This window comes from Syzygium oleosum, unplaced genomic scaffold (assembly GCF_021117445.2).
Source record: "Syzygium oleosum isolate NSW1041296 unplaced genomic scaffold, Sole_v2.1 Sole_v2.01, whole genome shotgun sequence".
Classification (NCBI taxonomy): Eukaryota; Viridiplantae; Streptophyta; class Magnoliopsida; order Myrtales; family Myrtaceae; genus Syzygium; species Syzygium oleosum.
The window spans coordinates 35,626,911-35,653,473 of record NW_026607485.1 but is presented as its reverse complement, the minus strand read 5'-3'; the positions used below and the strand labels follow the sequence as shown (position 1 = coordinate 35,653,473).

Below are 26,563 nucleotides of genomic sequence, written 5' to 3'. Positions count from 1 at the left end.
TTCCATTGTTCGATATGGAAAATATTTTCTTCCTTGCACTACTTTTAATAATTTTTTATTTTTATTTTTTAAAAATATTTTTAATTTTCTTTTTTCTTTTTCTTTTTTCCTTCTTTTTCTTTTTCCTCAGCCAGTCGCCGGCCACGGCAGCAGCTGGCCAACCGGCCTGTGGCGAGGCTCCGGCTAGCCTCATCCAGCGCGGCCAAGCTCGCCTGACCGGCTTGTGGCAAGGCTCGAGCTAGCCGGTCGCCGGCCGCCGCCGTGGCCGGCGACCGGCTGAGGAAGAAGAAGAAAGAAAAAAAAAAGAAAAAGAAAATAGTGAAAATAAATGGTGAAAGAAGGCTTCCGGGAAAATGTTTTCCTCTTTTGAGAAAGAGGAAGTCATTTTCCTCAAAAGTGAAGGAGTTTTGTCCATAGGAAGGAAAATGTTTTCCGTGGGAAGTTATTTTCCGTGAAACGAACGGAGGCTTTGTAAGTAACCATCCTCTAAGCTAATTTACAATTACTTGGAAGTACTACAGAGCCATGTATGCGGTTGATCAATCAGACAGCGATTACACATACAATGTTCCAGAGTTGGTGTAAAAACACTCTCTATGCCTTCAAGGTTTCAATTTCATGACAATGCCTAGAATCATATGGCTTATTTGCTTCATTCTAAGACAAACCCAAAAAATTTTAGCCACAAACAACACCGACACAACTCTGGAACATTTAATTACTTTGTATAGCCAAGAACCATTGTTTCTTGGGCTTCCCAGTTAAAAAACTGAGGAAGCTATTCAACGGGTGTCGATCTTTATCACATGGTGTTGCATATGCTTGGCAGGTCAGGTGCATGTTGGGCTACATTGTAAACTGGGTATTGCGGGCACTCCATATAGTAGGCTGGCGAATATTGCCTCGGCCATGTGTAACCATGATGATGAATTGGACAACAATATGTGCCGCAGTGCTGACTGCTCCTTCCTTCTTCATCGCTAATTTGTTGCACGCTCAATATGGCCGCCTGCCGGAATTTCTCCCTGAGCGACTGGACCAGTGTGGCCGGGTCTACTCCTTCTCCCGTCACGACCAGCTCGTCCCCGTTCAATCCTCCTATCGACACGGAGATTATAGTCCCTGTTCAACAAGAAAATAATGAAAAACATTTCTTATGAAAGTGTTAAACTCGAGACAAACAAAAGTGAATTTTTTGGGATGAGAGTGAAATTACTAACCCTGTGCACGAGCAACAATCCGTAAGGCTTTTGATCTGCATCTATCGCTGTTCATTGGTATCCTCATAATTATCTTTTGCTGCACCATGGCACGACCTTATCAATTAGCACTCATTCAACATGTGAAAAGCTTTTTTCTTTCCCATTAGTTTTTCCAACAAAAAAGAAGCATATGTCGAATAAGTAATTGAAACGTGAAGATAATACCTTCAGATTCATGTCCGTTCCCTGAATTATATAGATATGTGAGATGGAAAGGAGTTCAAATCAGAATGGATATGGAGTGGTTGATGAAAAATGGGGGTTGAATTGCATATTTATAGTCATTCTTCAATTTGTTTTAAGGCAAGAGCTATTGTAAGTGATGATATATAGTCATCATACTTGATGAGTTTCCACACTTAGCTCATTCAGGTTTGGCAAAAGATTGTCAATAATAACTTTGTTTCCTACCTTGTGAGATGTACTCATTATGAATGTATACTTTGGCTTATATATTATTTCAAGTCTAGTCTAGGTAGGTAATTTATTTCTTCAAGGGCTTAGTTTTTTTTTTAATTATTTCTAGATATCAATGGGATGTCTCAGGTTCTTTGAGCATCCGATTAGTCCCCATCGAGTGGCTGGGTGATTATCGAAGATCTATTAATGACACATTTTAATCAAGATAACAAAAGTTTCAGCAATCATAGAAAAATGAAAGCTAGCAATGGGTTGACGATCGGTCCCGCTAATCGGGTTTTTGAACTGAAGGAAGTGGCGATGATTGGTCGAGAAGAGCTGTGAGATTAATCTACCAATGGGTTGCACGTGGGCCGCACAAGTTATAATTTTTTTTTTATTTGGGAAAATGACACGAACCCTCTCTGAACTTTGACTCGATGTACAATTTGGTCTCGGTGTCTGAACTTTTAATTTCTTCAATGTAGTTCCTGAACTTTAACCCAATGTTCAATGTGGTCCCCGAACTTTCAATTTGTTCAATGTGGTCCCTGAACTTTTGGCACATATTCAATATAGTCCCCGAACTTTATAAAAATGTTCAATGTAGTCCTTCCATTAATTTAAGTTCAGAGACTATATTGTACATTTTCATATAGTTCAGGGACTAAATTGAACATATACCAAAAGTTCAGGGACCATATTCAACAAATTGAAAGTTCAAGCACCACATTGAATATTGGATTAAAGTTCAGGGACTACATTGAATAAATTAAAAGTTTATAGATCAAATTGCATATTGAGACAAAGTTCAGGAACTGTTTGTGTCATTATCCCTTTTTATTTCAATGAAATTTTACTTGAAAGGATTATACCGAGACATATACGATATTGATTGTTCCCGCTATCGATTCTTTTTTCATGCAGTAAAGTCCAGAGAAAGGAAGCACTAGGAAAATGATCTAGCCTCCGACGATGTGTTTCGACCAATAGGCCGGCTATCTCACATGCAAATTTTGAATCACTATGTCTCAACTCTCAACAATTGATTTATGCTTCTCTCTCTGGCCAAACACTCACTGATCTTAGGTTAAAAAAAAGGTCCTCTATCTCTCTCTATTGGAGGATGCATGAATTGCCAGGACGGCGAGGTTCTGCCGGGCATGAAGGAACGTCGCTTGGAATTAGTATGGCCATCCTTATATTAGATATGAGTCGATCCATGGCATATCAATAGACTCTGGGACTTCTCTTAGGACTGTGCTATGTGACAGGATAAACCCTCAGTCATCTGATTTCAAATGGCTAAGGTATCAGAACCTGTACTAAGTAAAGAGCCTAACAAGCATGCCCGAAATTTGAAGGCTGGACGAAACATTCTGTGGAAAGTTTGTGCCACCACTAGGTACTTTTCAATTTTAACAAAAGGTATCTGAACTTTCAGGTGTTACCAGTGGTGATTCTCAGCATCAAATCAAAAGAAACGAGAAAACATAATCGATCACAACATCCAATTTGCTTTTTCCACTTAGATATCATTCCTTTCCATCGTTGCAAGAGGACAACACAAAATTATACAGCTTGCAAAAGAACACTTCTTCAAACCAAATTATCTGTACAACGAGCCTTTGTACAAAGCTACAGGCAGGGAAAGCAGACCCAACTTCCCCTAGCAAGAGCTTGTTAACTCATCCCATGCCCCAAGCAACCACCCTTCATAAATTTAAGAATTTCATCTGCACAAAATGTACATAACAAAGATTTTCACTATCATTACGAACCAATTATCCCATCCTCTTTTCCTTCACTTTTATCTGTTGGGGTTGGGGAGCAAGAGACATACTGTGGCAGTATGCTTAAGCCACCAAGGTGGACTCTTGCCATGAGCAGTAGGTTCAGAATAGATGCTACTTGATCTAAAGCAAGTCCTCAACGAGATAATCCACCTACTCCCTGACTCACTGAATTCGTGTGGAATCATAGGAAAGCGAAGTCAACCTGCAGAAACAAAGGATTGATTGCTAATTGAGCTAAAGCACACTGAAAGAATCGAGTCACGTAGAGACTCCCACAAAGCAATGAACTTACCATCTTCAGAAAAGGCAAATACACCACCAAGAATTTCATCCTCTTCTCCATCCGCAAGTTTGTCCTTCTCATGGGGGCTGCTGCTGTCAACATCATCAGATACAACTTCAGTTAACCCGTGGCATCCATCAAGCTCTAAAGCTTCACAATATCCTTCTTTCAAAAGCTGCCCAAACTCTATGTGATCATTTGTGGCTGCAGGTATGACTGCCTCCTTAAGGATGTCATTAGCTGAACCCAAACTAGCAGTGCTTGGTGCAGAAACCTTGCGTACAATCACGGTGTTTGAACTTGAAAATGCAGGACCATCTGATGTTTTCTCCACGGAAGGAAGATTATTCTTTAAAAAGGGTTCGTGGTGTGCACCATACTCATTCAAGTGTTCCCTTGATCTTTTTAAATTTTCAGCTGCAAGAAGTGCAGCAGAGGACTCTTTAAGCATGGAAGGCTCAACAAAGCAGTTTTCCCTTCTTTCTGGGTAAAACTCATCCATAGACTGACAAGTTGATAAATAATGCTTCTCATTAGTCACCTGATCTAAATCAGGTAAATTTTCAATCCTCCTTGATGAACCTGAGAATAATTGAAAGAGACCGGGTAAGTTCAATCAGTACAGAAGCCTTCCAGAAGTTGTAATGGACTGAAAAGCACATGAGAGACTGCTGGATCTACAAGAGATGCATGTAGACAAGAGCAGTACCATGACAGCATTTTTAATCTGTGAAAACAATCAAGATGTATAACACTTTCAAATTCTTACCGCCGTCTGAGCTTTCAGTAGAACTAAGAGATGCCGGTTTTGAGTGGCATATAACAGTCTCTTCAGCAGGCTTGAGTTTCACTTGGTGCAGATCTGAAGGTGCAAAACTAGAATATCTTCCCATAGTTGAAGCTCTGCATAAAACAGTAAAACAAATGAGCAAAAATAGCACGTCCAATAAATAAAAGTTCCTTAGAGAGAGAGAGAGAGAGAGAATACTTTAATTAAAAAAAACCACTATGTTGCATCTAGACAATGAAATGATCTACAACAGGGCATTTTAAATCAGTGGCTGTATTTCTAGCCAAATCATAGAACCTGTGGGTTGTCTGATTTAGTATATGGAGAGGTAATCAAAATGACTTTCAAAAAGAGATCAATCAAAAGAAGTGATATCTCAACTAGAAACAATCACATTCCCAAACAAGGAATTTGCAAGGCTCGAGTTGACAAAGTAAAGTTTACTACTTAATTCAAAGACCAAATATAACACTCATTTGCATGCAGCAATGAACACATTTGGTTGAAACTAACCAAATTTTATGGCAACATGGAAAAACAGAAAGCAGAAGAACACCATATAAAATGACATAGATAGTAGCGGCACCTGAGTAAGCTACTCACCACATCAGAACAGATTAGAGATTGATTATATACAAGCTTTAAATAAATATGAGAAGACTCGTATTTACATCTGAAGTAATACAATTCGAGAAAAATCTTAACCTAATGGGAACTTGAAGAATAAAAATCATAGCATTAGAATAAGTGTTATCACCTATCATTCCAGCAGGATTTGATGCTATGAAAGTGATCAAAAACAGGCAATAACTCCTTTCTCTTTATTTCGATTTCATGAATTGGCAACTTCTCAATTTCAAGCTCTCCAGCAGCCCAAGCACTAATCGATGGGGAACCCATTGTATGGAGACATATCTAACAAAGAGAAGAAAAAGAACAAATGAATAGATGCGGACAATTCATAGATAACCAACATATCTGCATTTTGAATTAATTTACCTCTGATTTGTGCCAGACTGGCAACCTTCTAGAGCTTACTTGCACTTCTGCATTAGACAGGTACCAATGAGACCTCTCATGGGACTTTGTTATGCCACCCTTCAAAGGTTTCTTACCAACAACGATTCTATTCACATCCGGAAAATCCACTCCACAATTACTTTCATTATCACTCAACCTTATAGCATCTTGTTTTTCAGAAGAAATAGAGATGCTGCATTCATCTCTTTCTGGCCAATCTAACCTCCTACATACATCCCACCATTGAACAGGTTCAACTTTTACCCTAAGCTCATCCTCCTGTATTTGCAAAAAGGAACCAGGTCGAGCGTTAGAACCAGCATCCCCAGTTTCCACCCCAAGTGAAGGGAGAAGTTTGTGCTGAATTACATGCCCTGATGGAGTGTAGACTAGCAAATGTTCAAGTGGATTGATCCTAGATTTGGCATGCTGAAGACTGTGAGACATTGAATTGTGAAAAATAGCAGCAACAGCTCCAGATGGCACAAAGACCTTCCCCGTAGCAGAAGCAGCAGCATTGCTAACAGTAGTGAGCCATCCAGAATCATTATATTTAATCCTGCTTACCACCGAAAGAGTAACAGGTGGAGGCGGTGGGAAACATTGTTGGTTACTCAAAGATGATGGATTACTCCACCAAGGTATAGAATGAACTGAGAAAACAGAAGCTTCTTCACTCTGAGAGCTGTGATTATGGAATCCCGGGTCCCCACCGAAAGGGGATAGAACAAAAACATGGCAAGTTCCCTTCGATGAAACAATACCGACCCATTGACTATAAGGACTAAAGCATATGTCTTGGATAATCTGCCAACAGCGCACACAGAAGGAGCAGCCATAAGAGAAATGGATGAACATCAAATTCATACACATAAGTGACAAGAAATCTGAGAAAACAAAATAATACTCACTGCTGAGGTTATTCCGCGATGCAGCCTGTAAAGATGCACATGGGCAGAACTCCAACTATAAGTTTGATTATCTGATCCACCTCGTGTGCAAGATGGCATGATACGGAATACATTAATTGTGTTACCATAGACTGAGGCAGTTACCAGAAGAGTTCCACTAGGATCAAAACATAATGCAGAGATTGGACTTGTGTGGGCTTTGAATTGCGATATAACAACTCGAGAAACAAAATCCTTGATAACAACCTGAAATCACCAATAGTTTCTGGCATCAAGGAATTTCAAGTTCTACATTTGTAATGATCATTAAATATCCAGAAACAAGTGATTTGTAACTTTGTAACTGTTTAATTATAGGACGAACTATTTCGACCAAAAAAAAATTTATAGGACGAACTAGCTATTAGTCAACTCAAAACATACAATTCCTCCAGACTTCTACCCATTTCACTAGGACATCGTCTTGAATTCATAACTCTCAAAACCTACATATAATAGGACATGAGAGATAAGACCTTCACTGCTCCATCAGGAACATGTGTAGATAAGACGTTTGTTGCTGGGGACAATATTGCCGATATGAGGTCAATCGCTTAGAAAGATCTAAATTAGGTAACGAATAAACCACATATTCGCTGAACCACAAAAATAGAATAAAATGATTGAAAAATCCCGAAACTTTCAGTCAATGCCAATGCAATCGCAGGATTTCTGCAGCAATGTTTTTGACAACCAGGTTTAATACAATACTAACCATCCCAGCATTATCTGCTTCTGATGCTGTAGCCCTACCAACCTTCCAACCCGAATTTGAAGATACAGGAGAGTTGGATCCATCTGGAAGCAACTCTTGACAGTATTTTGACAAAGTCTTGTATCCCATGTCACCCAAATTCATAATACCGGCAGCCAAATGTCTACTAGATTCCATTGCATAGCGTGCCATCAAACTGCTGCTGCCTGGAGAAGTAGAAGGACTAACACCAGGGGAAGTGAGATTTTGGGGGCTTAAACGGCCTGTGTTTGACATTAGCGGACTATTGGAAGCATATGCTAACCACCTTGGCCCAACAGCCATTGGGCCATAACCAAAGTTAACCCCAATCGGCCCTTGTCCTGCCAGCTGAGGAACGGGATATGTGAGAACGCTGAACTTGATCTCAAGCGTGACCGCGTCAAAGCAGTATATCTGCCATTACATTGTCGGTGTCAGTCTAGTACCCCAGTGAATATGTTACCTCTCAATAACCAAACCATGCACCAAGTCAAATCATAAACTTTCAGTCAAAACACTAGAGGGAAGAAAATGATTAAGAGTTCCTACTATTTAAATTAAAACTGAAAACTTTCTAGCAAGGTAAAACAAAAACAGTAAGAGAAAGCATAGTCAATCAGCTACTCTGCATGAAATCAATCTCAAGCTGAAATGGTGGCTTTCCACATTCCACATGCATGTTTTCCATGTTAAAAAACTCCATCTAAATATCATTTAATTGCCTGCTCATAAAGTCATGCAACTGCTAAAGAATAAGCCAGTGCTTACTTGAGCAGCAAGGCCCACAGCTACAACCCGAGGACTGCATCTAACCATACAGACTGCCGATCTAAACCGCAAAACATGTACATAACAGTGAGTCTTTAGTGAATAAAACTGAACAGCCGTCGGAGAGTGCACAAATTGTCCAGAATCAGATTCCATGTAACCATCTTGACTGTGTGCAGGGTTTGGGCTTTTGGCATTTTCCCCAGAGACAACCAGCAGCAGAGGGTGTGATGCTCTGAATCCTTGAGGACCATTACAGTCCACCAGAAACGGTTGCATTTGCAAGAACGTAACTGGACCGTCACGCTTTGAGACTAGCTCAGTGAAGTTAGAAGCATCCTCCACGTCGAGAACTTGAAAACCATTCTGATAGCCAAGTAAGAGAACATGCTTGAAGATGGATGGACCAAGCTCAAGTCTGTCAAATCCAGCCCAGGTAACCTATGGACAACCGGAACTTAGATATATGCCTATGCAAGCGACATTTACAATTTCCAAAAACCAACAAGAAGTTCCATGGTAGGCTTCAAAGCTAAAGAAGGGCAGAGCCACTGTATGAAGCACATTAGGGTACAAAAGCAACATATGTATATTGGTGGATATAGTTGATGAGACATATAAAGACAATATACACTACAACCCAACAAAACAGCAACAGGATGCACATACTTCAAAGTATAGTCGGCAGCTTGGATTACTTCATTGGTGATGATTGACAAAAGACAAGATCACAAGTACAAATGATAGAAGAGCAACAAAAGTAAAATGAATGGATAGAAAGAAGGGTTCATCAAGAAGTGGTAAAAATCAGGGTGCTAATGCAATGTATATTTATTGGTGGATGTAGGTGACGAGAGATAAAAAGACAAACAATTAACATGACCAAACAAAGAGAGCAGCATATACTTCAAAAAGTTCAGCCGATAACTTCGATAACTTCATCGATGATGATTAACAAAAAGCAACTGATAGCAAGTACCTTTGATTAAAGAGCAATAAAAGCAATAAGCCAGGAAAGAAATAGGGTTTTTTTTTTTTTCAACTACAAGAAGTAAGAAGCACTTCACGGAGCATGAAACAAAGGCTTTAAAGCACAATGATACTAATCGAGATTTGCCCTGGCCAAATTAATCCAATGTCACAAAAAATTTGTTGAAAACATTCTAAACCGTCCACTGCGTATACTCCCCCTGTTACCAAATACAACAAACAATCATATTTTCTTTTTCAAATAAGATGTTCTGACAAATCATTGGATTAAGCCTAGAAGCCAATTAAATTTAAGACCCTTTACCCAAGTTTTGATCTTTAACGTGAGGTTCTAAGTAACATATAATACGAGTTAATATATGGCAATGAAGCACAAAAATCTTATGAACAATGGTGCCCTCACAAGGAAGTCTAGTGGTTATTCAAATAACAATATTTATTTGTTGTATAAAATTCTCCAAATCAAATGAAAATAGATGTCAAACTTGAAAAGGTTTTTAGCATTAATGACCTGCTTCGGTTAGTAAAAAACATGCCCATATAAATTATGTATTCAAAGAAATTCATGTTTTAAGAAAGAATTAAAACTCGCATCACAAACGATCAATCTAGAAAATTAAGCGAGATTTGAGCACGTCCAATGTTCCATATACTCAGAACTGCAAATTAGTCTTCTTAAAAAAGAAAAAAAGAACTTTGCACCGCATTCAACCTATTTTTTACAGCACTCGTCCTACTATGCGAATGAGAGACACGGTCACGAAACAAAATCTGCAGAACTCGGAACACAATCAGCACAACTCGAAGGACAGTTTTACCACGATGATGCTGATGGGAGTCGAATCAAGTTCACTACTTTCACCCCACACAGCGAAACTAGAAGCTACTTCATTAGAGCAATGTCCATGAATTACGGGAGATACTTGTATTGAGTCAGAAATCACTAGAGCAACTTGGCTATCTCAACATTAGCGACAGCAAAGCAGACACGGCCACGGAAGTATCACCAAAAAAAAACCTCCAGCCATGAACTGCGGAAATACACCTCCGACAACATAGGGAAACATCTAGCGCGCCTTCCAAAATCCAAAATTTCACATCTCAGAAAACTCCCCAAACGAAAAGATCACCGACCAGACAAAAAAAAAAAAAGCTCATCCGCAACAAACGCCAACTCTAAAGTCGGAAACGGCACGCGCGCGAGAAAGGAGAGAAGAACCTGATCCTTGTGGTCCTCGGACGAAGCGGAAACCGACGCAGCGACCGACGCCCCGGCGGAGCGGACGGTGGTCGCGACGGTGCTCGCGTTGGAGGACACGGTCTTGAGACAGGAAGAGATGATCCTGAGCGAATTCGGCAACAGCCCATTGTTCCTCCCCTTGCTCTTCTTCATCTATCCTCCCTCCCTCCCCTCCCCTCCCCTCCCCTCCCCTCCACTCAAAAGCGTCTCTCAACCACCCCCACACCCACCACCCCCACCCCCACCCCCACCGCCGCCGCCGCCGCCGCCGCCGCCACCGGCCTCACCGTAGCGACTCCGGCCCCCGCCGGCACCCCTCGCCGGCGCCGCGACCGCCTCCGGGGAGCATCTCCGATCACCGCCGATCGGAGATATCATCCGACTCCCCGCACGATCACCGGCTGGAAGGCGGGGCGCCCTCTTTGCTGGCGGAAGCTTTTCAGCGGAAGTGGGTGCTCGACGTTTGACTCCCGAAAAGCCTCGAGACAAAAGCTACCCTTCTCCCCTCTACTCCACCATCTCCCTCCCCCTCAACTCCATCTTCATCTTCATCATCTTCATCTTCATCTTCATCTCTTTCTCTCGCTCGCTCGCTCGAATAAAATGGTTTTATTATATAAAAAAAAAAACAAATAATAATATGGTGGGCGCGTGGTTATCTTTGGTGCGAGAGCAGCGGATCCGCTGTGGACCGGAGACCACTGGATTGTTTAGACCTCCATAAATAATTAAATGGGATAATGACACAAATAGTCCCCGAACTTTGGCTCGATGTGCAATTTTGTCCCTGAACTTTTAATTTGTTCGATGTAATCCTTGAACTTTAGCTTAATGTTCAATGCAGTCCCTGAGTTTTTAATTTGTTCAATGTGGTCCCTAAACTTTGGTACATATTCAATTTAGTCCTCGAGCTTTATGAAAATACATAATATAGTCCCTGAACTTGAATTAATGGAAGGACTACATTGAATATTTTTATAAAGTTCAGGGACAAAATTGAACATATACCAAAAGTTCAGGGAACACGTTGAACAAATTGAAAGTTCAGGGACTACATTGAACGTTGGATTAAAGTTCATGGACTATATTGAGCAAATTAAAAATTCAGGGACCATATTGCACATTAAATCAAAGTTCAGCAACTGTTTGTGTCATTTTCCCATATTAAATTCTCGAATTTTTTTATTTTTTTATTATTTTTTTGGTGGAAAATGTGGGAGAGAATATCTGAATGCGATCCCTAAGTGTTAAGTTTAAGGCTCCATTCGTTTGGCGGAAAATGTTTTTCAGGAAAATATTTTCTGGATTTTTCAGTGTTCGAGGGTGGAAAATAACTTCCCACGGAGGAAATCATTATCCCCCAAAGTGAAGGCAAAATTGCCCATGGGAGGGAAAATGTTTTCCTCTGAGACCCGTTGTTTGGCGGAAAATATTCTCCAAAATATTTTTCGGTTTTTCCGGTGTTCGGGGCGGAAAACGTTTTCGTGGGAAAATATTTTCCTTCCTCCTCACAAAATTTAAGTTCTACGGAAAATGACTTCCGCTTCTTCAAAAGCGGAAATCATTTTCCGAGCTTCTTCTTCTTCTTCATCACTAAGGTCGCGGCCGCCGGCGTCGGCGCCGGCGTCCGCGCACGGTCGCCGCCGCCGCGATCGCCGGCCGCCGCGCCGATCGCCGGACGTTGCCGTCGGTCGCCGGCCGCGCCGCCGCCGCTGCGGCGCCCGGCCAGCCGCCAGCCGGACCCGGTCGTTGGTCGCTGCCGCCGCCTGCCGCTGCCGCCTTGCTGGCCGCCGCCCGCCGCCGCCGGACCCGGACGTTGGCCGTCGGTCACAGCCAAACCGCCCCCGCCGCCGCCGGACGCCGGACCTTGGCCGCGGTCGCCGCTGCCGCCCTACTGCCGCCAGCCGGACGCCGGATGTTGGGCATCGGTCGCCGCCGCCGGGACGCTGCTGCCGGCCGCCGCCGCCGGACGCTGCGTCGGCCGCCGCCGCCGCCGGCGAAAAATATTTTCCGAAACTTTTTCATATTAGTCACCGAACACCGGAAAATTATGTTCGAAAAACATTTTCCAGAAAATGACTTTCGGAAAATATTTTCCAAAGCGAGAATATTTTCCGCCTTGCCGCCGTCGGATCGGCGGTCACCGAACACAAGAACATATTTTCCGAAACTTTTTCGATTTTAGCCAACACCGAGAAAATTGTGTTCCAGGAAAACATTTTTCGGAAAATGACTTAGGGAAAATATTTTCCAAAGGAGAATATTTTCCGCCAAACGGGCTCCGTTCGTTTGGCGAGAAAATATTCTCCTTTTGGAAAATATTTTCCCGGAAGTCATTTTCCTAGAAAATATTTTCCCAACATAATTTTCCGATGTTCAGCGATTAATATGAAAAAGTTTGGAAAATATTTTTCACCGGCGGCGGCGCGACCGTGGCCGGCGGCCGAGACCGGCGATCGGCGACCGGCGCGGCGGCGGCGACGCGGCGGCGGCCGGCGACCTTAGTGAAGAAGAAGAAGAAGAAGCTCCGGAAAATGATTTCCGCTTTTGAAGAAGCGGAAGCCATTTTCCATGAGACTAATTATTTTGTGAGGGGAAGGAAAATATTTTCCCACGGAAAACGTTTTCCGCCCCCCAAACACTGGAAAATCCGGAAAATATTTTCCAAAAGGAGAATATTTTCCGCCAAACGAACGGAGCCTAAATTATTGATTTGCCTCGCTGATGTAACCATCCATTTTCCATTAATCTTCGTTTCGTGGCTAAATTCCAGTTCTGCCCTTGGGGACATGACCATTTTACATCTGGACCCCTTTGAATTTTAAAATTTTTTTGGGGGCCATTCTATATTTGCGAATTTTTGGGGACATTTAGGTTTTTTGCTGGGGGGTGAAAAATTCGGACCATAATTGGGACGCGTTAAGGGAGGGTACTATCGTCAAAAGCCCGCTTCAATTTCTCCCTCGGATTGTTTAACCTTTATCGCGCATGAAGATCTCAACTAAAATAATTGAAATGTTGTGTCGTGGTCGCGTATATTTGGTGTGATCTCTTGAGGTGGAATGACCACCGTCAATTTGATTCTAATCTCAACATGAATGACATGTCTTTGACTGGATCGATAAGGTAGATTTAGTTCGACAACGGAAGTTGACTAAATAAATTAGCTAAGCACAACCTATGTTGTTAATTGAGCAAACTTAATAGCTATTTCAACCTCAATTTCTCGCAGAAAAATCCCATATAAGAAAACCCTTGCAAGTTATCAAAAATACCCTAGGACCATGCATTAGTCATTGCAAATATGTTCCCAGTAAAAAAATTCTAATGAGCATATCTATGAAATATGGTATACCAAAATCATTAGTAATTTTAGCATACTTCCTTCTTCTTCATCGTACCGTATTTCAGCTCGAGCTTGGGCTTTAACCCGGAAAAAAAATGAATTGAGATTGCGTGACTGAGCGAGTGCCTCCGAGTACTTATTAAGTATACTTGATTGGGTACGATTCAATTTTCAAGATATGGGTTATGCGTAACATGAGAGCACTTAGATCTTAGAATATCGAAAACTATAAATTTCCCTTAGTTGAATGCTTAACAAATGCTCCTAAGAACTATTTAACAAAATACTACCAACGTATATCCACCCTAAAATATGCGGTACTAATTAGGTTTTTTAATTTTTTTAACCCTTGGTTTTTAGCCCATTCATTGATCGAAAATACAACTCTTCTTAGTTATTAGAAGATAGACAGAGTTTCTCTTCCGCAAACCTTTTCGTCTGTCTAAATTGACTTTTACTTTTATTTTTACTTTTTACTTGATCAAAATCTCGTGGCTCGTGCACTTCAACTTTTCTGAAATCCCAAACCCTTTAAACGCTCATGAAATGCAAAGATTGACACTTAGATTTCCATATACTACTTTCCTAATATTTTGAGAATTTATTAAAACTATTTAAATTATAGTCGGAAAGAAATATATATATGCCAAAACTTGGGATGCGTTCGTTTCACGGAAAATTAGTGATGTGGAAAATATTTTTCAAAAAATGATCGATTGTATCGTTTAGAAAAATTAATTAACGGAAAATATTTTCATCATCGATAATAATTTATACCTAATTATTTTCGTGGGCGACGAAAAAAAATTTCATTCGTTTATTTTTCTAAACGATATAACCGATCATTTTTCGAAAAATATTTTTCAAATCACTCATTTTCCGCGAAATGAACGTGCACCCTTGTTGTCTATTCTTCTGCTTTGGGCCACCCTCGAGATGTTATATTTTCTGGGATTTTTCATATTGGTTTACAAAATATGGACGGAAAGTTAGGCCAATTTCGAAGCACCTTGGCTTTTCACTTGTTGGGAAAAGAAACTGGTTGCGGGTCAAATGAGTTGCGTGGGAAAATTGGCCTTGGTTGCCCACGTTTTCATCAACGAGATTGAACTCATCCTTCTTTCTATATTCTCTCTCGAGAGCCAACGAAATCCTCATCTTTCATGATTTCCTATGCTTAACGAGGACGGATCTAGAGAGGTTCGTTTCACTTAGATTTCAAATGACTCGAGATGGAAACGATGATTGAAGTCTATATGAATCCCGGCGGAAAGCTTGCCATTTGAAGTTTTAAATTAGTCGCCGTCTGGAGTACGTATCCCATGTGTACGGGACCTGCCGGTGCCATATACTCCGTCCGCCGGGCACCGCCCGAAGATTATGTGGGCCTAGCGGTGGTGCCGTATGCTCCGTTTGTCGGGGCGCCACCCAAGATCCGAGCCCGGAGAAGCAACGCGGTCATTTGATCGCAAGATTGATTAGGGTTTCGATCAAGTGAAAAGAAAGAACGATGACTAGAAGTGCACAGCAACATCCAATTTCTCTCGTACGCAATTGCTTCAAGGACCTTGATATGTGGCAAGAAAAGCCTAGAGAACATCCTAGTTGCAATCGGTTGATGTAGAGAGGTACTTTAGGCAGGCTTCCACGATTACCGCTCGACTTCAACTAATCGGCAATTCTCACACGATCGTATTTCTTACGCATTATATGAGCTCGATCTTGGGTCCCGAAGACTAAAGGATGGCAAGAAGTCTCGAGCAAGCAATTCGATCTCGACAGGCATCAAACCTACTCTGCCAGGAATCGAGGACGAACGACTGATAAAAGTTTAGGGACCAACCGCGTCGTTTACACCAAAAATTAAACTTTAATTCGGAAAAGAGAACAGCTTCACTCGTATAAAGACATTATGACATGTGATATGATGAAAAGAACAAAAAGAATGAACAGAGGCAGCTAAATACTGCAAAAGATGGCGCTTTAACGAGGCAAAGCTACTTTATCTTGCCCCTCCTAATCTCCCATTGCGTAGAATAGATCCCAAAAAACGCCCATCTCCTATTTTCTAGGATTCTTCCTTTTCCTATTTTCTCTAAGATTCTATGTACATAGCTTTAGAGGGGCATCATCTTCTTCCCTCCTACTGCAAAATTTTGTTCCCCATGTCCTGTTCACATCAAGAAAACAACTTTTGGTATTAGATAAGGTGAGACAGTAGTGCTGCCTTACAAACCAAATCTGGGAAATAGCTCTATTCGCCACGCTTGTTCGCAGAAGACGACGAGACATGAATCGTGGAGCTCCGTCTTCAAGCCAAGGCATGCCTCGGACTGTCGTGATCTTTGATTGAGTCGTGGCATTCTTCCCCAAAAGCTTTGCGGAAGAACGGGGTTCGGATCTTCCTCATGCACTTCAGACAGCTCAGGTCACCATTCAGAATTTGCGCTACCTGCAAAGGTGTCGTTCAAAATGGACATTGTGATTAACAAATAAAGACTAAAGTGTGGTATATATTCGAGCGATTGACTAGCAGCTGCTGTCCTAGTTCAGATATCAGTAGCATTTTCTGACATATCACAGATCTTTGGGTGATTCGGTATGCCGTCGTCTTTCAAGAACTTGCCTCGCTTATGCTGGGCCGTCGAATTGAAGACTGTTGTAAGCAGAGCGATGCAGCCAAGAGCACCAGATTGATCTGCCTCGCGTTGTAGTTGCTGCAAAGTGCAGGATCCAAGAGCTCTCTGATGTTATTCTTCCTGAGCAAAGGTTTTGCCTGAAAAAATCGCACTAATTCTCAATCCTTATTCCTCGGCCATTCAACTGTAAGCCGTTTAATTTCGTAAATGTGCTCGCACGTATATCCCGCATTAAAACGAAGTAAAGAAAAAAAAAATCAGTTTCATACCCAAAGGACAAGGCTTTGCTGCGCATAATCTAGCGCTCGGCGGCCAGTGACTAGTTCCAACAGAAGCACACCGAAAGCAAAGACGTCGGTCTTCTCGTCCACTATGCCGTGCATCAAGTACTCCGGAGCAAGATAGCTGTGAACGGCAGCATTTGGGAAACTTGAAGTTACACAGAATACTTTAGCCATGGCTTTAAAAGTAAATAGAGTTTGGAGCAGGAAGAACGAACCCGAATGTGCCTTCAAATTTCGACACGGTGTGGTGGGTCCATTTCTCCGGAAGCCATTTGGCGAGTCCAAAGTCGCAGATCTGCACCAAAATCTACTGATGTAAGGATGCCGCACGCCCAAAACCAAACCTCTTCTACTGGTGCGTGTACTAACTTGGCAAGATTTTCATCAGGTTTTGCACTAAAAAAAAACATTTGATGTACTGCATCGAAATGGATTTATTAGTCTCCATTTCTAACATCAAACAACATAGCACTAGGTTGACCTGAGGCTCAAAGTCTTCAGTAAGCAAAATATTTGCAGCTTTTATGTCTCTATGGATGATTCGCCTCTGACAACCTTCGTGAAGGTACAATAAACCCTCGGCAGTTCCTAACGCAATCTTATATCGCATCTGCCACTCCAGTGTTTCTTTTGCACCTGCAAATATTCAGGGCGATATCTCGATGGGCTTGTAATGAAATAACAGTTGATCAAACAATTGTTTGCTCAGATATGTGAACTAACCATATAGCACAGAGGCCAGGCTTCCATGAGGCGATAACTCGAGGACCAGATGCATTCCGCCTTCGACCCCATAACCGACCAACTTGGCAGTGTTCCGGTGATTGACATGGGCCATAATTCCAAGCTCGGAAAGGAAATCACCTATTATCTCGTCTGGCGTCCCTCGCATGAGTCGTTTAATCGCCACGAGTTGCCCGTTCCTCAGCTGCCCCTTGTAAACCTCAGCATAACCACCCTTCCCAATTAGGCGCTCTGAAGTAACAATGAAAAAAGAGTAGTCCAAGTCATACCACGGCAAGTTTGAACGGAACAGAATCGAAAGGTTGAAGTGTTCCGCTCGGATTTCACTAACCGGGGCTGAAATTGTTAGTCGCAGCTTGGAGCTCGGGGAGGGTGAAATATTTCCAAGAAGTCCTGCTAAATTCATTGTCTCTCGACAGGAAGCACGGTGCGAAGGCAATCATCTCCCTCATGCTGCTGCTTCTTCTGAATCGGGGCTTTAGGCCGACGAACGGATGCATCGGGGGCGATTGTTTCTTCGACTTTGTCCTCAAAAAGTGGACGAGCCCGCGCCAGCGGGAAGCATGTTTCCCATCTTTCCGGGCTTCGGAGTCCGAGGTGGTCGAATTGGTGTCCGACTCGCTGCTCCTCAGAAAGTCCTCCAGAACTCCAACAGGGGAGCTATTGTCCATCTTATGTTTCTCCATTACCCAGATTGTCTTAGAATATTATCCCGAAGGGTAAGCCGGAAAAATCTCGATATACATCCCGTATTGGAAAAATTGGCAGAATTTCTAAACGGAAAACATCAAACTTTGAGAGTTGCTAATTGCAATAGCAAACACAGTTGCTAGAGGAGATTGTTTGCCTACCTTGACGATTCTGTTCCCGTTTCTCACTTCAAATTATTGACTGATTTGGGCAGATATGAAAACCAAACGAATGCCTGCGAAAAAAAGAAACAGAGAAACATAAAAACAAGTCCACATTAAGAGAACTAATAATCAAATGCGAATTAATATGAAAAGCACACTAGTATGGTTGATTCGAGCTCAATTGACCACTTCAACCTCAGTTTCAATCTAAATGAAACAGCTTCCAATTATTCAGACCCACGAAAGAGGGTAAAAATAGCATTACATGTTCAACAGAAACTTAAACCTACGAAGCTGAACCTCTCCTCGTACATGGCCCAAGAAAAAAGAGGCAAGAAAGTTGATGGGCAAGCCACAAAGAAACTGGCCACAAACATCAGGCCGCCCAGCACAGAGTTATCCTAACGGCAGCAACTGCTACACGAAGCAACTAATCACCCCAGATCGAAAAGAACGAATTTCCGGCCAAGAAAAAGCCAAACGAAGAGCACCCAGAAGACAGACAAGGCAGAGAACGTACGGTGCAAGGCGAAGAGGCCCATGAACAGTGGATAACGAAAGCAGAGGAGGGTAAAAATGCAGGCTTTTTTTCCCACCAAAAAACAGAGGAGGAGGAGGAGGAGGAGGAGGAGAGGAGAGAGAGAGAGAGAGAGGAGTGAGGTGAGACGTTGATATAGATAGGCTTGCCGACTAAGATTTTCTTGGTGGTGATCCGAGTGGGGGTATCTTCTCCTGTTCTTGAAATGGATTGATTAATTAACAAGGAAGAAGAATGGCAAGCAAGTTTTCTGAGGGTTCGTGCTTCGACAATGATTAAAGAACGAGAGGGTGGTGGTGCAGTGCTGAGGATTTTGTCTGTCCAAACCATCAATGCCGTGGAAGCTTCCCCAGTCAGAGAGCGCTTTTAACTTCTGTTACACTCGCAACTCGCGCACGCACACGCACACGCACACGCACACGGTCTTTTGTTTGCTTGCGTGCGTGGTCGATGCTTTGGCATTCTTAAGGCTTCTCTGGTCAATGCGGGCCTCGACATGTAAGGGAGGAGGAGGAGGAGTCCCTCTCGGTACGAGTAAATGGAGGTTTCAGGAGTGCATTGAAGAGCTGCCCGGGTCGGTGGCCCGCCTAGTGGTTGTTTGCCTACATCACACGGGGACCGCAACTTGAGATCCGTTTAGAATCACTTATGATGCTTAAGATAATTAGTTAATGGATAATATTTTCATTATCGATAGCAATTAATTAATGTCTGAATTTTCGTTGACGATGAACATATATTTCGTTCGTTCACTTTTGTAAGCAATATAGGCGATCATTTCTTTGGAACACATTTTTTAGATCATCCATTTTCGGGGAAATAAACGATGCCTTGATCGATGTGCAATTACAAGAGAAAAGTAAATTGAGAAAAAAACATATTCATACAACTCACCGATTATTAACTCAAATCAATACATTTTTGTTAGGGCAAGCATATGATTAAATCGAAATTGTGGTGAAATAATGCGGAAGTTAAACAGATTTGTATTTTAAATCCAACGCGATAGAAAGAAATTACTAGCGAAATCAACCAGGAATGGTAAGGAACATTAGGGATTCATGTATTTCGATCTGAGCATCAGGTTATGCTCCACGGGGAAAGCCAATTGCAAAGAGATCTATTATACGATTGCTTAGTACCCAAGTGTTTCCCAAATCTAATTAGACCCTAAGCAAATTCACAAGTGTTATCTCGCAATCTTTTACAGAAAGCTCACATAAAGAAAACCCTAACACTCCTCTTATTTAATCTAATGTATTAAAACTAGAATCCACCTCTTACGTATATATATGAAAGCCTTTTAGCCAATTCAAACTAGGAATCCAACTCCAACAAGGATTTTTTTGTTGCTTCATATGTTTGGTCAGCCAAAAGTCTGATAAAGACTTCCGTTCACAAATTTAAATTGGAGATACAATTTAACAGAAATCTATACGTTTTGATATGCTTCGTATTAGAATGCTTTATTTGTACCAAAACTATAATGGTTTAATTAGGACAGGAATAACAAACATAACGTTGACTTTTCTAGTCTGTTTTCTTACATCAATTGGCATGAGTCATTTGTGCTCTTCTGGAGGAAAGATAGATACTCTAAGAACGTTTGGTTTAAGTTGAGTTTAGTCCCGGCCCAGTCATATCATTTCATATTTAGACTAAGATTGTATAACAGTTCCATGATAGAATTCCATATTCAGACCAAAATTATTAACCCTTGCCATTGATAAGGTGATCCTCAACGGCTCATTGACCAAGTTGACATCCTCGCCGATGGCAATGGTAAAAGGTATTCCTTCCAAGCGAGAGTTTCGCCACTGTCATTGATAGTGTCCGAGGCGACAATGCCCTTTTCCCATCTCTATCTCTCTCCTCTCTCTCTGTCTCTTCCTCACACAATTCGCTTATTTGGCACTCTCGCATGTTCAATTTTAGCCGCATCGATGACTTGATGATGTCAATAATGGCCGGCGACAATAAAAGGATTTGATTGCACAAATTACAACCCGATTGTGGATAGAGGATGATATGTCAAGAATGTCATGAAGTCAAAGGATTCAAACTAGAACTAGACCCTTGATTTAGGAGAACACACTAGCAAAAATCCTAGTACTCATCCCTTCTTGTGTGGGTTTCATCTCAATTTTGATGGGTGTTTAGAGATAAAAAGATGACCTACAACACTAATTTTGAAAAAAAATTGTGGATTAATTGCTGGTGCCTTGAGAATGTAAAGATTGTCGATCCCGGGAGCTTACAACACTTTATTTCTTTTTATAATCCTCGCAATCATTTTGACTGTAATTGGCACTAAATCCAAAACCCATCTGCAAGGAAACTCCCCTAGCTTTACTCAAATGAAATGATTGCGTTGGAGACATTCTTCAACTGCAAATCAAGGGATTGTTTTAAAGTTCAACCAAACTCGTAGCGTCATCAATCATTATACTATCGTATATGTACCAATCAAAGATCCTCATTCTCTTTTATATACATATACATATACATATATATGTATGTGGTGTGTATGAACATGGCTTGCTTGTTACGCCTATTGCCATTTTCTGACTTTTGGAATAATACATAATGTACAATGATTGCCAACATGGTCATTCTTGGATGTGTTTGTTATTGGAAGTGTCAACGTTGTCTTCTTGATCTACGTTGGTTGGTGAGGCTTGTTTCAATCTGACGCTAGGGCTGCCTTGTTGGGCATATAGGAATTGCTAAGTATGTATTATATTCCAAAAGTCATAAAGGATCTGCACCAATGAAAGATAAAATTGATTCCGAAAATGACAAAAGAAAAGGGATTATGTTCACGAAGGGGAGGCAGATCATGCATAGCAGAACGTTAGGGCAAATGAATGAGGCAAAGGCCTAAAGAGGCCGTGCACAATGTTAAGCCCATATACACTTTAGTCGTAGCAAGATCGGGTTTGGGCCGGTTTTCGCGTTAATCCAAGCATACCCATTGGTGAAAGGTGAGTCATCCATGCTAGAACGAGAGAATTCGTTAGGATTACTTCCTTTTAGTCCGACCCAAGCGATTGGCTCGAATAAAAAACGAACCCGAAACTTCACGCTTCTTGTCGCATGTGATCTAATCATCTCTCTGTTTGGTCAATCCTTGGGATTGCCTGGTTGACATATATACGAGATTCAAATATATATTATGTCCTTATATTTAGTAGTAGTCTCCATAGAATTACGAATAACCTCGCTCGAGTTAGCTGGGAGAGTTTCTCTAATCCCATTAGAAAGGGCAACATCCATTCCACTAAAGGGCTCATAACGATAGACTTTCGATTCTCAGCAAAAGTTTGAGGCTGAAATTCATCTCTAGGTTTATTTTCTTTATAGTAGAGATTTTCGGGGGATTAAAACTTTATCATTCCGCCTTATTTGGGTCTTTGAGATTATCGTTCGAACTCAATTGTGTTATATGAATATTTAAAAATCGAACTATAGATCGATTAGGGAAATTTTGAAGTCGAGATGAAGCTTAATCATTCAATAATCACCGCGTCTTTTTCTACGTAGAAAGTAACTATTATAACCTCAAATATTATACGTTGTTCTCAATATAAAACCAAAATGTTTTTTGTGAGCAATTTATTTCTTTTAAGCTGATAATTATAAGGATCATATAGAAAAGTCTAACTTAGCAGCATGATTACTCATTGATTTTCACACTGCATATGCCTATTTTCAAAGCACTGAAAAAAGGGATTAACATAGACCGATGGCAATTCCATTGCCTCCGGGAAAGACCACGAATCTGAGACACTGGAAGCCAAGTCCAAGAATGTCTTTGGACTGGCTGTACTAGGAGTTGAATCTCCCTGTTCTTGTCCAAGTTGGCGGGCTTGAAGAAACCTTTCTATTTCTTCCCTTGTCATCATGGGTGTCAAACAAAATTTGGGCCGCGAAAACTTGTTGCGATGGGAGAAGTAAGGAGAGACGTGCTCTAATAGCTATAATCATCGTGTTTTTCATGATAATTCTCTCGAAATACTAAGCGTGATAAAAAAGATCGCCCAAAAAAGAACGATGAAAGTTGTGCCCTCTCAAATTTATTGCTTTGGTCACTACAAGCCATGATGCCTAATCTAATAACAGCTCCTCTATAGGATTTTTTTCTATTAGTAAAATGGTGGAAAGAGGCGTTATCATAGAAGTTTCACACAATCTACGAGATGTTGATTTGAGTCAATAGAGACCGCTAGAAAGACAAACTTGTCATCATAACCCCTCCACAGCTCAATCACGCAGGAAATGTTAGTGCGTCATAAAGCTCTTGATGGTCGGGTCGCTATAATCCTTATGCTTCGGTGTTGTTTTTGTGCTTGGGACGGCCTTGAAAATTTCCGTACCTGGAGTGGCATTTCTTGTGATCAGCTTTAACAATAGGTGCTGGCCCTCGACTCCTCAGCATCCTCGCATTGGGCTCGATATCGCCGTCCCTTGGGTACCTACGAAATTTGGCCGAGAATTGCTGACATGGCAGTCTGGTCAGCGATGGCCGTGAATGCTGACTAGACTGCCAAGTCAGCAATTTCCAGTTAAAATTGGCCAGAAATACTACATTGGAAAATCATCAAAAGGTTTTGGACTAAATTGGTCAAATTGAAAAATTTAAGACTAAATTGGCTGCCGTACAATAGGTTTATGACTTTTTGAACAATTTTCCCAATAAATCACCGTGTTTTTTCTACATACAAAAGTAACTATTATAACCTCAAAATTTTCGTGTTAGATGTTGTTCTCAATTATAATTATAACATCGAATATATTATGGGGAGATTGTTCTCAATCTAAAATCCAAATGATTCTTGTGATCTATTAATTCATTGTAAGCAATCAATTATAATGATCACATAGAAAACTCTAAACTGACCAAAGTGATCACTCATTGCTTTCAGTTGCGTTTCGTTGCACTGAAACCGAAAAATGAAAAATCGGATTAATACCAAATTAATTGTTCGGATTAAAACCAAACGAAACGTTTCGACGGATCATCAATAGTCTGATGGAAGGAGCATGAATCTGAGACAACGGTAGTCAAGTCCAAGAATGTCTTTGGACTGGCTGGACTAGGAGTTGAATCTCCCATTTCTTAGTCCAACTTGGTGGGCTTGAAAGAAAATTCTTCTCCCTTACCTTGTCACCAAAAAATTGGGCCTCATTGGTGGTCATCACAAGCCACCACACCAGATCTAATACCGCCTCTTCCCTAGGTCAGTTCTTATCAGTAAAAGGATGGAAAGAGGCGATGAGTGTCAGGCAACCGCTATCGGATGTTATCATAGAAGTTTCGGGCGCTCTGTGAAATGTCTGATTTGAGTCGATAGGTACAACCAGAAGGACGAACTTGTCAACATAACCCCTGTGCAACTCAACCACGCGTGAAGCCGGAGGCTCACCATGGCCCAAGTGTCATCCATAAAGTAATCTAGATCTAGGATCGATGAGCAACTAGGATTAGACGGAGGGATTGGTTATTTGTTAACGACATATTGTGTCTCGACATGTAAGGGAGGAGGAGGAGTCCCTCTCGGTACGAGTAAATGGAGGTTTCAGGAGTGCATTGAAGAGCTGCCCGGGTCAGTGGCCCGCCTAGTGGTTGGCTGCCGTCATCAGACGGGACCGCAACTTGGGTTCCGTTTAGAATCACTTATGTTGCTTAAGATAATTAGTTAACGGAGAATGTTTTCATTATCGATAGCAATTAATTAATGTCTGAATTTTCCTGAACGATGAACATACGTTTCATTCGTTCACTTTTATAAGCGATATAGGAAATCATTTCTTTGAAACATATCTTTCAAATCATCCATTTTCGAGGAAATAAAGGAAGCTTTGATCGATGTGCGATTACAAGAGAAAAGTAAATTGAGAAAAAAACATATTCATACGACTTACCGATTATTAACTTAAATCAATACATTTTTGTTAGGGTAGGCATATGAATAAATCGATATTGTTGTAAAATAATGCGGAAGTTAAACTGATTTGTATTTTAAATCCAACGCGATAGAAAGAAATCACCAGCGAAATCAACCAGGAATGATAAGGAACATCAGGGATTCATGTGGTTCGATCTGAGCATCAGGTTCCGCTCCACGGGGAAAGCCAGTTGCAGAGAGATCTATTGTACGATCGCTCAATACCCAAATGTTTCCCAACTCTAATTACACCCAAAGCAAATTCACAAGTGTTATCTTGCAATCTTTTACAGAAAGCTCACGTAAAGAAAACCCTAACACTCCTCTTATTTGATCTAATGTATTAAAACTAGAATCCACCTCTTACGTATATATATGAAAGCCTTTTAGCCAATTCAAACTAGGAATCCAACTCCAACAAGGATTTTTTTGTTGCTTCATATGTTTGGTCAACCAAAAGTCTGATAAAGACTTCCGTTCACAAATTTAAATTGGAGATACAATTTAACAGAAATCTATACGTTTTGATATGCTTCGTACTAGAATGCTTTATTTGTACCAAAACTATAATGGTTTAATTAGGACAGAAATAACAAACATAGCGTTGACTTTTCTAGTCTGTTTTCTTACTTCAATTGGCATGAGTCATTTGTGCTCTTCTGGAGGAAAGATAGATACTCTAAGAACGTTTGGTTTAAGTTGAGTTTAGTCCCCAGTCATATCATTTCATATTTAGACTATGATTGTATAACAGTCGATAGAATTCCATATTTAGACCAAAATTATTAACCCTTGCCATTGATAAGGTGATCCTCAACGGCTCATCGACCAAGTTGACATGCTCGCCGATGGCAATGGTAAAAGGCATTCCTTCCAAGCGAGAGTCTCGTCACTGTCATTGATAGTGTCCGAGGCAACAATGCCCTTTTCCCATCTCTATCTCTCTCCTCTCTCTCTCAGTCTCTTCCTCACACAATTCGCTTATTTGGCACTCTCGCATGTTCAATTTTAGCCCAATCGATGACTTGATGATGTCAATAATGGCCGGCGGCAATAAAAGGATTTGATTGCACAAATTATGACCCGATTGCATGGATAGAGGATGATATGCCAAGAATGTCATGAAGTCAAAGGATTCAAACTAGAACCAGACCCTTGATTTAGGAGAACACACTAACAAAAATCCTAGTACTCATCCCTTCTTGTGGGGGTTTCATCTCAATTTTGATGGGTGTTTAGAGATAAAAAGGTGACCTACAATGCTAATTTTGAAAAAAAATTGTGGATTAATTGCTGGTGCCTTGAGAATGTAAAGATTGTCGATCACGAGATCTTACAACACTTTATTTCTTTTTATAATCCTCGCAATCATTTCGACTATAATTGGCACTAAATCCAAAACCCATCTGCAAGGAAACCCCCCTAGCTTTACTCGAATGAAACGATTGCATTGGAGACATTCTTCAACTGCAAATCAAGGGATTGTTTTAAAGTTCAACCAAACTCGTAGCGTCATCAATCATTATACTATCGTATATGTACCAATCAAAGATCCTCACTCTCTTTTATATGCATATACATATACATATACATATACATATATATGTATGTGGTGTGTATGAACATAGCTTGCTTCTTACGCCTATTGCCATTTTCTGACTTTTGGAATAATACATAATGTACAATGATTGCCAACATGGTCATTCTTGGATGTGTTTGTTATTGGAAGTGTCAACGTTGTCTTCTTGATCTATGTTGGTTGGTGAGGCTTGTTTCAATCTGACGCTAGGGCTGCCTTGTTGGGCATATAGGAATTGCCAAGTATGTGTTATATTCCAAAAGTCATAAAGTATCTGCACCAATGAAAGATAAAATTGATTCTGAAAACGACAAAAGAAAAGGGATTATGTTCATGAAGGCGAGGCAGATCATGCATAGCAGAACGTTACGGCAAATGAATGAGGCGAAGGCCTAAA

The 26,563-nt window shown here is 41.1% G+C and overlaps 3 protein-coding genes across 6 annotated transcripts; all 3 read right to left on the bottom strand.

Annotated features, from left to right (window-relative positions):
* Positions 1-802: 802 nt before the first annotated feature.
* Positions 803-1,439, bottom strand: LOC115680800 (heavy metal-associated isoprenylated plant protein 47-like). Its single transcript, XM_030604638.2, has 3 exons — positions 1,428-1,439; positions 1,221-1,299; positions 803-1,122 (listed from the first exon to the last, which is right to left on the bottom strand). The coding sequence occupies exons 1-3, from the start codon at positions 1,437-1,439 to the stop codon at positions 803-805; spliced, it is 411 nt and encodes a 136-aa protein (XP_030460498.2).
* A 1,719-nt stretch (positions 1,440-3,158) lies between these two features.
* LOC115679963 (autophagy-related protein 18g-like) lies at positions 3,159-10,410 on the bottom strand. Its single transcript, XM_030603708.2, has 9 exons — positions 10,214-10,410; positions 8,005-8,445; positions 7,216-7,650; positions 6,462-6,707; positions 5,530-6,357; positions 5,288-5,445; positions 4,510-4,643; positions 3,750-4,322; positions 3,159-3,659 (listed from the first exon to the last, which is right to left on the bottom strand). The coding sequence occupies exons 1-9, from the start codon at positions 10,385-10,387 to the stop codon at positions 3,655-3,657; spliced, it is 2,994 nt and encodes a 997-aa protein (XP_030459568.2). The 5' UTR covers positions 10,388-10,410; the 3' UTR covers positions 3,159-3,654.
* Positions 10,411-15,477: 5,067 nt separating this feature from the next.
* On the bottom strand, positions 15,478-19,003 carry LOC115667185 (receptor-like cytosolic serine/threonine-protein kinase RBK2). 4 transcript variants are annotated; one of them, XM_056317665.1, is made up of 10 exons: positions 18,622-19,003; positions 18,367-18,515; positions 18,099-18,172; positions 17,579-18,020; positions 17,227-17,478; positions 16,985-17,139; positions 16,719-16,798; positions 16,489-16,624; positions 16,203-16,356; positions 15,478-16,028 (listed from the first exon to the last, which is right to left on the bottom strand). In XM_056317665.1, the coding sequence occupies exons 4-10, from the start codon at positions 17,931-17,933 to the stop codon at positions 15,892-15,894; spliced, it is 1,269 nt and encodes a 422-aa protein (XP_056173640.1). In that variant the 5' UTR covers positions 17,934-18,020; positions 18,099-18,172; positions 18,367-18,515; positions 18,622-19,003; the 3' UTR covers positions 15,478-15,891. The 4 variants fall into 4 exon arrangements, with proteins under 4 accessions (XP_056173640.1, XP_056173632.1, XP_056173636.1 ...); XM_056317657.1 differs by having other exon boundaries at positions 17,579-18,172; XM_056317661.1 differs by lacking the exon at positions 18,367-18,515.
* Between the last annotated feature and the right edge of the window lie 7,560 nt (positions 19,004-26,563).

Coding starts and splice junctions, on each gene's coding strand:
- LOC115680800 (XM_030604638.2), bottom strand. Junction 1,123..1,220: donor GATTGTTGCTCGTGCACAGG/GTTAGTAATTTC, acceptor CTTGTTGAACAG/GGACTATAATCTCCGTGTCG.
- LOC115679963 (XM_030603708.2), bottom strand. CDS start 10,387: ATGAAGAAGAGCAAGGGGAGGAACAATGGGCTGTTGCCGAATTCGCTC. Junction 7,651..8,004: donor CTGTGGGCCTTGCTGCTCAA/GTAAGCACTGGC, acceptor ATGTAATGGCAG/ATATACTGCTTTGACGCGGT. Junction 5,446..5,529: donor CAGTCTGGCACAAATCAGAG/GTAAATTAATTC, acceptor TCTCTTTGTTAG/ATATGTCTCCATACAATGGG.
- LOC115667185 (XM_056317657.1), bottom strand. CDS start 17,933: ATGGAGAAACATAAGATGGACAATAGCTCCCCTGTTGGAGTTCTGGAG. Junction 17,140..17,226: donor CCTGGCCTCTGTGCTATATG/GTTAGTTCACAT, acceptor GAATATTTGCAG/GTGCAAAAGAAACACTGGAG. Junction 16,357..16,488: donor AGCAAAGCCTTGTCCTTTGG/GTATGAAACTGA, acceptor CGATTTTTTCAG/GCAAAACCTTTGCTCAGGAA.